Source organism: Phascolarctos cinereus, unplaced genomic scaffold (genome assembly GCF_003287225.1).
Source record: "Phascolarctos cinereus isolate Bilbo 61053 unplaced genomic scaffold, phaCin_HiC Scaffold_5;HRSCAF=322, whole genome shotgun sequence".
Classification (NCBI taxonomy): Eukaryota; Metazoa; Chordata; class Mammalia; order Diprotodontia; family Phascolarctidae; genus Phascolarctos; species Phascolarctos cinereus.
Genome location: NW_027555958.1, coordinates 111,510,575 through 111,522,587, shown reverse-complemented (window position 1 = coordinate 111,522,587; position 12,013 = coordinate 111,510,575). Strand labels below are relative to the sequence as shown.

At 40.0% G+C, this 12,013-nt stretch overlaps 1 protein-coding gene across 5 annotated transcripts in view; it reads right to left on the bottom strand.

Moving 5' to 3' along the window:
- The window catches only part of HIVEP2 (HIVEP zinc finger 2), a 282,443-nt gene that overhangs the window by 22,171 nt on the left and 248,259 nt on the right, over positions 1-12,013 (bottom strand). For all 5 annotated transcript variants that reach the window (XM_078155102.1, XM_078155103.1, XM_078155101.1 and 2 more), the window contains 2 exons: positions 4,038-9,628; positions 1,572-1,726 (listed from right to left, as the gene is read on the bottom strand). In XM_078155102.1, coding sequence (XP_078011228.1) covers positions 1,572-1,726; positions 4,038-9,416 — 5,534 coding nt within the window. In that variant the 5' untranslated portion in view covers positions 9,417-9,628. The remainder of the gene's footprint in view (positions 1-1,571; positions 1,727-4,037; positions 9,629-12,013) is intronic.

Genomic DNA, 12,013 nt, shown 5'->3' with positions numbered 1-12,013 from the left:
ACATTTGACACTTACTAGCTGTGTGACCCTGGGCAAGTCACTTAACCCCAATTGCAAAAAAGAAAAAGAAAAAAAAGAAATTGGTAAAGTCAAATCTGTCAAAGTCAATGTAAGAAACTGGACATCAAAAATAAATAATTTTTATTTTCCTCTCTAATATTTATGTGTAACAAAAAACAACATCCCCCTAACCTACTCCCAAAAGGAGGTACTTATTTATTGAAATATAAACTTGGCCACCATCACATTCAGGTTAAAACACTAATTAAGGAAATTATAAGGATATGGCTCATTATATACATAAATGAAACATAAGCATAGTCCTTTTTGATGTTCAAAACACAGTGATAAAATATGCACATACACTTTTTCACTTGCTTCCTTCTTTGGTGGAGATGTGACTCCCCAAAGCATACAGTAAGTCTACTGGAAGGTCTCTCTAAGCTAGGAGTGCAAATGCCCTGCTATGGAGAAGACTGTTGAATGTGGGAGTGTTGATTCAGTCACAATGACCCTCAGCCTCTGGAGAAAGATAAAAGCTACAGTTCTCTCCTTTGTGTTAGAAGATGAGAGATTTGAAAAGAGATTCAAATAATAAAATCTTCATGGAGCATACATAAACCCTTGTTTCAGTGACAAAAATGCTAGGTACACAAAGATAGTGAAGTGGAAAGCCTAGCATAAAAACAAAAAGCTTCCTGATTTCTCTAAGTGTTTTACCCCACAAGGTGCTAAGAACTATGAAAAAAATAATCATCTCAGATATCTGAAACAGTTAACATTTTACAGATTTATATAAAAAACACAAGTCTAGTTACTCAAATATAATTAGAATGAACTCAGGGAAAATACAATGTGACACATATATCTACTGTAAATCTAAGGCTAGTTATACTGAAATCCCAACAACTCTTAAGGTGCTAAAATTTGATTTTGCTATAATGCTCTGCTTTTACTTTGATAGCATATGATTGGTGAGATATTTCTACCAAAATGTGTAGTGCAACTACATATATATGTATATGTATGTGTGTGTGTATGTGTGTGTGTATAATGTCCCTTAGGGACTACATATAGCTAAGATGGTATTATAACAAATATCTAGAGTTCAAAAGTCAACATTTTCAAATATATGACTATTTTTTTGTCTAAAAAATGTGTATTATTTAATCATTTTAAACAGCACAAAATACTTCAATTCAAAGTAAAAAGATGTACATGAGAAAAATATTAAAGAAAGAACAAAGCTAGAGGTCATCAAAAGCCCATCAACTTCACCAATTTTCCTCCTTAAAGGAGGGCTATGATAATTTAGAGAGGATGCTTGTAACATATATAACAAGCACATTTGCATTAACAGCACAGCAGACTTTAACACAAGGGTACTGACTTCATTATCTTTCTCAAGAGCTGGCCACACTATTGAGCTGTGCATTGAAAAATAATATACTCTTATTTCCAAACTGGTAGGCACATGGGAACTTCTTTTCTCTCAATGTCTTGCATAGGCAGAGGCATTTACCTTGAAACACAACTGAACTGATTTCATATTTCCATTTATGTTTCCTTACCCTCCTTCAAAGATTTTAATTCGGATTGGCTCAGTTTGTTTGGATACAATATCTTTATCTCCATGAATATCTCCTTTCCCTCTTTCTTTTAGGATACTTCCTACTAGTTTCCTTTCAAGTTTGCTGCCAAATAAAAACGATGCTTCAGGTTTCATCTGTAGGACAGAAACAAAGAATCAGTTGACACATCTGTGCCAAGAGGTAAGTTCCCAGTTATATACACTTCTGAAATTTTTAAAGGATGCATAAAATGTTTGACTTAGAAGAAAATGAAGTTGGTAACAGCTCAGGCAATACCAGTTGTCCCAACCACTGCTCTTCAAAAGAGTGATCTAACCTTTCAAGTCTTCTACATTTCAATACATTAAGCACTGTGATTTCAGCAAGGTACATACTCTTTCCACCAATGACAGCAACCCTTCCATGACTTAGTAGATGGTCTTATGAGAGCTTCTATAGCCAAAAAATTCATCATTATTTCTAGCCAACCTAGAGTTAAGCTTCTTTGCACTTAGCGGTTTTGGTCTCTGATAAGTCTGTTATCACACCTATATACCTGAAGTCCTTCAGGTTTGACAAGACCTGCCAGTATTCATACTCCACTTACCTGGACACTGTGAAGAGGCATCAGAGGGACACTTTAAAGTAATCTTTGAAAATTGGTAAGTGGTATTCACATTGAAAAGTGAAGTAAGTTGAGTGAAAGGCAATAGGGAGAAAATCAGAAAGGAATCACAATATATTCAGAATAAATAGTACTACAACTTCAACAATAATAAAAATCCCAGACTGTACAAAGAGGAATATAGGGAAGGGGCAAGGGATGTGTACTTCTTTTTTTTTAAGTTTTTACATTTGCTTTAATAATATTTAAGCATGGGCCTTATTTAATGAATACTACTATGTTTTCGAAAAAGGACTTAAAAAAAAGAGAAAAAAAAGAAAAAGCCCACTGCCATCATTTTAGTCCCACCAATACCTAAAAAAAAATTTTTCCTCCCTTTTTTTATCAATCTCCTCTCACCTGTTTTACACCTCTTTAAAAGAATATTTCTTTACATTATTATATATGAGGAACTAATTGGTTCTATGATAAAATGGCTAATGTTGAATGATCTTTGAGAAGTAAGGCTTTAAAGCCAAGTCATTCCCTTGCTGAGGAAGCTCCACGGCTTCCCTCTTGTCTTTAGTATAAAATACTCAGTTTGGATTTTAAGGACCTTCACTATCTGGTTCTGGCCCACCTTCCTAAGAGTACTATACATTATTCTCCTTCATGTACTTTACAATCTAGTCCAACTGGACTACTTGCTATTTCTCCTATGTGACCTTCTATCTTTAGTCTTGACCTCTTTCCAAGGGGGGTGCTCTCTGTCTGGAATGGGCTCCTTCCTCGTTTCAGAATTCCAAGATTCCTTTCAGTCTCAGCTCATGCCATCTCCTTCAAGAGGCGTATCCAGCCCCAGTCTCCAGTTGCTAGAAATTTCCTCTCCAAAATCTTTGTGTATATATTTGTATCTACTTTCCTGTGTCTATATTGTGCCCCTCTAATAAAAAGAAACTCCTTAAAAGCAAGAATGTTTTCATTTCTGTCTTGGAGTATCCCCAGCACCTGGTAGAGTATCTGGGACATGTCAGGCACTTAATAAACGCTTGTTGAAAGAATAAATAAATGAATTACATAGAAGACATTAAAATATTGAAGATATTTAATGTATGATATTTATTTAATATGATTTATAATCATGTGTTGTACATTAATAACATAGGAGATATTATTGCTCCTGAGAATCAAGAGAGCTATGTAAAATTGTAATGGTGGCAAAGTGGAAAAGTGGTAAAATGGAAAGAATATTGACTTTGAAGTCAGAAGTCATGAGTTTCAATCCTACTTCTGTTACTCCCTGTGGGACCTTGGGTAAATTACTTAACTTCTCCTTATCTCTAAAAGGAGAGGGTGGGACTGGTTGACTTTACAGTCCCTTCCAGTTCTGGGACTATGACCCAAATGACACAATTTTGTCTTTGAAGCCTTTTAGCCCCCATTTGCAAACTTCCTTTTAACTTCTATCTAGAACCTAATTCTCAAAAGGTCAGCGGCCCTTGCATTCAAAAGGAAATGTAACTAGTAAGTTATAAATACCTCAGCATTAGTGATAAAACAGTCTAATGTGTTAACCTCTTCCAAAAAAGAACAGAAGGAAGGGGAACCAAAAGAATGATGACCTAACAGTGACATTTCTGATGTTGTGTCACATTGGTTTAGGAGTCATTTTGAGACACTGGAATCTTTCCTGGATCACACAACAACTGACTAATTTATCTGTATGTGATGACCCTGCTTTGCATAATAGTTCCACTCTCTGATCCTTGTTCTGCTTATAGTTTTCTGACATTATTTGCTTTCACCATTTATTCTGCTTAGCAGTAACCAATTTCTAATACTTCCTAAAATGAATTCTTTACCTGAGCAAACTGTTTCCAAGCACTTGATGAGGTGAGTTTGCCAGTTCCCGGTCTATGCATAGCAGCCAGAGTATAAATTTCTGCGGTAATTTTTTGCTTGGACCTCAGAAGTGCTAAAGTAGTCTTGGTATTCAAACCTGATGGGTTTGGGTTACATGAACTAATGCACCATGAAGCATAAACCGAGGACTTGAAGGTGGCTTGTTGCACATAACTGGGTTTTGTATAATTTAAGAAGCACCAACTCACAGTAGTTGTCGTGCGCAAACTAGGGAACTGAAGAATTTGCTGGAAATCTGCCACATCTGTTAGAAGTATAGCTGAGTTTCCCATTTTCCCACTTGGACCAGATGCCATCTGGACCAACATACCAACAGGGAATTTCTGCTGCTTCCCTTGCTCTTCAAGCTGAGTATCCCCCGGTGGTAAGGATGACCTCTGTGGGCTCATGCTCATGTCAGATGCTGTCTCATCAATATCTAACTCATCTGATGATTCTTTGCCTTCAGAAGGGCCACTGGATTTCTGCCCTGGTGGTGTTGCACTGAAGCTAGAAAGTTTTTCCCTACTGAGTGGGAATGGCTCACTGGATGGCACACTGGAAGATGGATAATCTTGAGATGAAGAGGGTGATAGTGAAGATAAAGAGGATGACCCAGATTGCAAACCATCTTTTGGCTCAGATGCACAGCCTTGCCGAACTAACTGAGGCTTCTGTGGACGGGAGTAATCCTTTTTGATATCGGAGTTGGTTAGCTCCACAGCACTTAGCTCCTCAACAATCTGACCATACATTTTTTCTTCCTTGACTCTTTTCTGCTGCTTTGTTTCCATGAAGAGTTCTAAGCTACTAGCAGGAGAAAGCATACGTTTGCTACCACCAAGAGTAGAGGCAGTGTCGGAGCTGGAAGCCAGACACAATGGGATTGAGGACTCTAAGCCAAGGGGTAAGGTCTGAGGTACTTTCCAAAGAGGATATTTTTCTAAGCCTGCATGTTGCCCTAACATCTGGGCAATGTTAAATCCAATTCCCTGCATGGCAGCATTGGTGACTAATGTTCTTTGAGTCATCGTTTCATCCACTTTGCAGATGACAATTGCTGGGCTGTTCTGCCCAAGTATCTGAGAAATGCTGGTGTACATGACACTACCATATGATGGTACATGGGTCTGAATCCTGACAGGAACCACTGTTCCGGGAATTGGCTGCATGGGTCCAGAGTTTGATAAATCAAAGTCGGCCTGAGGATGCTGCTCAGAGGACATATCACTTGACTTGATACTATGGTCTGACTGAAACTTTGCAAGAGCATTCTTTGAGTGTTCTCCTGACATTCCTGAATAGTGCGGGTAAGATTGTTCTTTTGTGTGGGCATAATCATCAGACTTCTTTCCAAGGTGGTCAGCAGCATGCTCTAAGTGATAACTGGTATGAATTTCTGGCTGGAAAGGGGACTTGCTATAACTTTTCTGTAGCGCAAAGTGAGGCTGAAAATGCCTCTGCAAAGGTTCAGTACATGCTTGCCACCAGAGAGGCTGCTGAGTTGGTAAGTGAACCATACAGACAGTAGGATACTGGAATTGAAACAAGGCATTGTGAATTGGGGGAAATGGGATATTTTCTTGATGTGCAAATAAGTGTGGCTGTTCTGATGGGTGTTTGCTGGAGATGTAAGGTGCTGGAGGGAGTAGGGAAGTTCTCAAAGTTTCCTGACTGTCCATATGCACAACTGGCTGCTGTGCTAGGTGGGTTGAACCTGCCCCAAGCTGATTCCCAGAGTCCTCTGCCAGAATAGGAAGAAGCATAGAGGACGAATGATGCCATGCAGATCTGAGACCAGCCTGCATGTGCTCCATCTGTTCCTGCTTTATACCCTGTTCCATGCCTGGCTCAGCCGGAGTGATTTCTGGGAAGCCACTGAAGGAAGCCTGTCGCACCAGGAAGCATTTCTTCCTCTCCCGGGATGGGGACAATGTGGCAGGAGTCGCACCTGCCACAGCAGCATGAGACAGATTCCCATAATCAAAAGACTTGCTCCGGATCTCTGGAACTTCAGCCGGGTGAGGACAAGGCATTTGTTCTGATGAACAGCGCCTCATCTCCTTCTGGTGGTGATGTCCAGGAACAGACAGTGAGTATGAGCCAGCTGGGACAGTCAAAAACTCTGACTGCTTCCCAAACTCATCCTGTTTGGGAGGTGCCACAAGCTTAAGGGAGTCTTCTCTTTCAAAAGACATTGAAAAGCTGGAACTATGGGACAAGTTGCTTTCTTGGCTGGGGCTACGAGAGAGGCTTGTTCCCGTGGATTCAAAGCTAGATTCTCCAGAGGAGTGCTCCATGTCTGCAAGACGTAAACGTTTCTTTTTTGGTGGTAGTTTTTCAGCAGGGAGCTGTGAAAGAGTTTCACTTCTCTGGGGCCATTGGAATTCTTCAGCAGGCTTCTCTGGCTCCTTACTCTGTACCTCTTTCTCCTTCTCTGGCTTATCGGGCTCTTCAGTAACCCGGATTTCAGGGACCTGGATGTTGTGCTGACGAACCAACCTGGGCTGCATGTGATAAGACTGCTGATGTTGCTGTTGGGATGAGGGTGGTTTCCCCCTTACTTCAGTGCTATCCCCCTGCTGGACACACTCTGGGCTCACAGGGGCTTCTGAAGTCTCACTCTCACAAATCTCAGAAGGTGAATAGGCTTTATCCTGCTGGCTAGCCACAAGGTCTGTAGATTCAGTCCTTTCAAATGAATTTGGTCTGCTCAATGAGTTTGTGTGCTGAATTACAGAAATCACATTGCCGGGAGGTTTCCTATTCGCTGGGTCTGCCATCTTTTCGGTATCTGTGATTAAGGGTGATTCTTCTGATGAGGTTCCAGACTGCAGTTGGGGTCTACATGGTTCAAAACGTTCAGAATGACCAAGAGAAGGGTTATCATGAACAGAGATAGTGAATCCACTTCTCATCCCTTCCTGCATCTGCAATTTGGGATCATAATCTGAAGTCATCATGTCCAGTGGAGTGCCTGGGATGCTGCCACAAATCATTGGGGTATCCTCTTCATCTCCCACACTCTTTTCTTTCCTGCGTTTTCTGGTTTCACATGTGACTCCAAATATGGTTGGTACTACCTGTGATGACACTGATGGATCTATGAAATATTCCCCTGCATGTTTTAAGCCACTTAAGCATGAGATATCCCTGAAGCTCTGCTTGGTTGCTTCTGATTCTTCCCATTTCCTATAGGACTTCCGACAGACATCATAGTCATAACCAATCCTATCACCAGCCATCAGTTTCTTTTCCTTCAGGGATGAGCCCATCTCACCAATCATTCTATTAGAAGCGACACTGATAGTTTTTGATATTCTCCCATGATGTTCTGTGTCTATGTGCCCCTCCTGTACCGAAGGCAACTCAAATGCAGCTTGTCTTCTTAACATTCGATGTGGGGTTATTCCCACAGTCTCCGGATAAAATACATCATCTGAACCAGTCATTCTTTCATCAAATGAGTGACTCCCTCTCAAAGATGGAGGGATACTTAAATTAGTTGCTGAAGAAGTTGGCATAGAGTTGCTTCTAATAAGTGGTGAAGAATCTACAGGTGCTTCTAAGAGAACTGGGGAGCTACCTTGATGACTTGGGAAATAAAGTTTTCCTTCATTTTTGAGAGATCCTGGAATAGTTTGGGATTGTCGGGGCTCAGTGTTAAATTTGGTGGATTTCAGAGGACTTGGTTGACTAGGTTCCATTATATCTCCCTTGCTTGGGATCACCTGTGAAGTGGGATCTTCAATCATTGTGATATCTAACCTTGTGTTTACATGAGGTAATGGTTCCATTATACTCTTTCTACCCATCATGGTGCGCTCCTGACCAGATGTTGTGACACTAAGTGCATTTCTTGGACTAATCCGACAGTACTTTCCAAAGATGATTTCTTCGTAAGACTTGGCATTTGTGTTTGGGGGGCTTATCTGCTGTTCTGCACTTTCTGAGCGGGAAAAGTAACCAGAATCAGTGCTTCCTTTGCTGTGGGGGCTCAGGAGGTTTAGAGATGGCTCAGAATCTTGTCCTTTTTTCTCAGAAAGTCTTAGTGCAAGTTTCTGTTTAACAGTATGCGAGTCATCCGCTTTAGTACTTAAGGATGGAGTCGGCAATGTGTCAGAGCTGACATACTGGGAGCATTCACTAGGTAATGGAATTCCACTTTTGGGAATTATCAAAATGGGCACCTTCATTGGGCCTCCTAAGGGTTCTTCCAAAGACCCATGATAGCCACTTCTACTAGCAATATCCAATGGGATTGATGGTCCAGGACTCAGGTTGCCAGGCCGGTCTACAAATAAGGAACTTTCCTCATCAGTATCTGTGCTCTGTTCACCATCAGAATGTATTTCTGCTTCCACATCAATAAAACTGGCCTCTAGGTCCAATTTAGACACGGCTGACTCTGTGAAAGGGACTAATCCTGCCTTAATTGCATGGGCATGTGATTTCCTGTGCTTGTATAAATTGCTCTTTGTCTTAAAAGAGAAACCACAAGGTACACAAGGGTATGGCCGTTCACCAGTGTGGGACCTAATGTGTTTTTTCAATACACTCGGTTTGGCACAAGCCCTGCTACAGTAGGGGCAAATGTACTTGCCAGGCTTTTTGGGTTTGTGCTCTTTTTTGTGAGCATCATCTGATTGTTCTAAACTTTTCTGTGCATATTGGCTATAAGCAGGGTTCAGGCTGGGAATCTTTTTTCTGGCAAAGCCTCCACTGTGACCATGGATGGGGAAAGGAAACAAGTCCTCAGAGGAGATTGACTGCATGTGGCCAGGAAACTGCCATGGATGATGGCCTTCCAGGCTCTGGTGCTGTTTGGTACCACTGTGCATGAACCCCTGTGGCAATGAATGTTGAGGAAAAGAAAGCGAATGTTGGCATGCATAAGGACTTGGGCGGTGTGGCGGATATGGCTTCTCTATAGCCTGATGAACAGCTTCAGTAGATGATGCCAGTTTCCCAGAACCAAAAAGTTGTGCTGATGCTGTGTTTCCAATTTGTTCAGGATCTATTTGTGGTTGCCGCTGTCCTTCTTGATTGCCAAAAGTGCTCATCTTAATAACAGCTGATTGTTCTTGTCTCCATCTACTCAGTACTTTAGCAGTTTCTCCAGACCTTGAGGTAACTTTCTGCCCTATAGCTGTATCCCCAGAGTCCATTTTGTTACACACGGTCTTAAGTGCTAGTTCACTTGAAAGCTGTGTACACACATGGAGTGTGTCCAAAGCTGTGCTTTTTAAATCTTTGTTGCTCCCATTCTTCCAGGGACTCTGAAAATTTACTGGTGTCTCTTTCTCCTTGGAGCCTTCTACACAGTAATCTATAGGCATTAGATGTCAATGTCTCTGGGATTGCACAATAAGACAGTCCTGTTCATTGAAAGAAATTCCATCAGAAAGCTGTGTGAATCTGAAAAGTGTTCTTATGGAGATGGAGTATTTTCTGCTGTGATGAAATATTGGGGTGAAAATTAGCCCAGCAGGATGCTTGTAGATCAGCTAGAGTGAAGTTTCAGTTGCTATTCTCACTAAGATGTAATGACCTGAAGGAAGAGGAAAAAACAAAGGGATTGGCATGATAAGCAACTATCTAAAAAACTAATTTCCAAATTACCAGTTTTAGACTATAATGGAAAAAAAACCAATTTATCTTAGTCACCTTTTTTTTTTAAAGTTAAAGTCTTTTCTCAAATGTCTTGACTCTCCAATTGTTTTACATTAATAATATTAAACTTTAATATTAGAATATGAGAAGCAGCCGGGGCATGGTGAATAAAAAGCTAACCTTGGAACCAGAAAGACCTGAGTTCAAGTCCCAACAGTGACACATACTGTTTATGTGACCCTGTGCAAAGTAACTTCTTTTCCAAGAGCTCTAGGCATTCTCTGAGATTATAAGTTGCAGAAAAGGTACCAGCCTACATTCATGAAGACAACTAGGTGGTGCAGTAAATAGACTGGTGGGCTTCAAGTCAAGAAGATATGAGTTCAAATCTGGCCTCGGTCATTTACTAATTGTGTGACTGTGGGCAAGTCATTTGACTTCTGTCTCCCTCAGTTTCTCAACTGGAAAATGGGGATGACAATTGTATCTACTTCCAAGGGTTGTGAGAATCAAATCAGATATTTGTAAAGCATTTAGCACATCATAGGTACTAAATGAATACCTATTCCCTTCCTTTGCTCTTTCAGAGAGGAGATCCCTTATCAAGGAATTCCCTATGTCAGTAAAATCACAAGTCTAGGGGCAGCTACGTGGCGCAGCAGATAGAGCTCTTGCCTTGGAGTTGGGAGGACCTGAGTTCAAATCCAGCCTCAGACACCTGACACTGGCTGTGTGACCCTGGGCATGTCACTTAACCCTCGATTGTTTCACCAAAAAAAAGCAAAAAAAAATCACAGGTCTAGTACCTATCAAAAATATATTAAGTTCAAATTTGATTTAAAGTTATAAACCTAGATTCCTTGAAATGTTGCCTTTATTTTGAGCAGAACATGGCCTAAAGGAAAATGTATCATGATGCTAATTTGTTTAAGAAGAAAATTTTAAATGACCTAAATCCAAAGATATGTATTACTACATGGTTTCTAGACAAATTTTAGGACTTTATATGTTTAATGCAAACTATCTTCAGTTACCTATACATACCTATATGTGTATGTATATATAAATGCCTAAATTTGTGTGCATATGTGTATGTGTGTGTGTGTATATGCATATGTACACATACACATCCCCTTTTTTCTTCTTGTGGAACTTGACCTTCTCCTTATTTTCAACCTTTCCTTGTACACTGAATCTTTCTCTGCTGCCTACAAACATATCCATATTTCTTCTATCTCTAAAATACCTTCACTTGGCCCTTACATCCTCTCAAACTGTTGTCCTATCTCTTTCTTTTCACAGACAAATGCATAGAAAACAACAACAAAACTGTCTACATTCATTGTTTCCACTTTTTTTTTTACTCATCTCTCGCTTCTTACCCCCTTTCAATCTGGTTTCTATCCCTACAATTTAAGTGAAACTTCCCACTTCAAGCTCATCAATAGTTTCTTTATTCATCCCTCTTGACCTCTCTACAATTTTTGACACTGCTGATCACTACATCCTTCTGTTTTCATTAGACCATACAGTTGTGGTTTTCTTCTTACCTGTCCTCAGTCTCCTTTGCAAAATCATTATTTATATCCCACCCACTATGAAGGGATATACAACCCAGTGCTCTGTCCTCAATTCTTTCCTTTTTCTACATTCTTTTGGTAATCTCAACAGCTACTGTGACTACAATTGTCACTTGTATGCACATGAATCATATCTACATGTCTAGCCTTGATTTCTTACCTGAGCTCTAATCTTTATATTTTCAATTAGCTGCTAGCTATTTGTACCTGTATATCTTACTGGCATTTCAAATTCATTGTGTTCAAAACAAAACTCATTGTCTTTCACCCAAAATGACCCCTTCTCATAGCTTCCATTACCTCCATTACTTTATGAAGGCTGCCCACTATGCCTAGAATGCAATGTTTCCTAAACCTCTGACTCTTAGAACTGCTACTTTCCTTCCTGATTGACAATACTGTTAGTTTTCCCAATCCAAACCACTTTTAAATTATTTGTATATATTCTGAATTTAATTACCTACTAATACATTGTATTCTTCCCAACTAAAATACAAGCTTCTAGAGGACAGGAACTGTCTCTTTTCTATTGTATTCCCATTGTCTAACACAGTATCTGACACATAATAATTGCAGAATAAATGCCTTATTGATTGGTTGATCAGCATACAGGTATACACACACAAACACATATACACACTGTATGTATACACACACACACACACACACAATCAAACACAATATACAATAGAAGAATTTTAAAATGCTTTTTTGAAAGGAAGGAGTCTACTTTTCCTGGAACA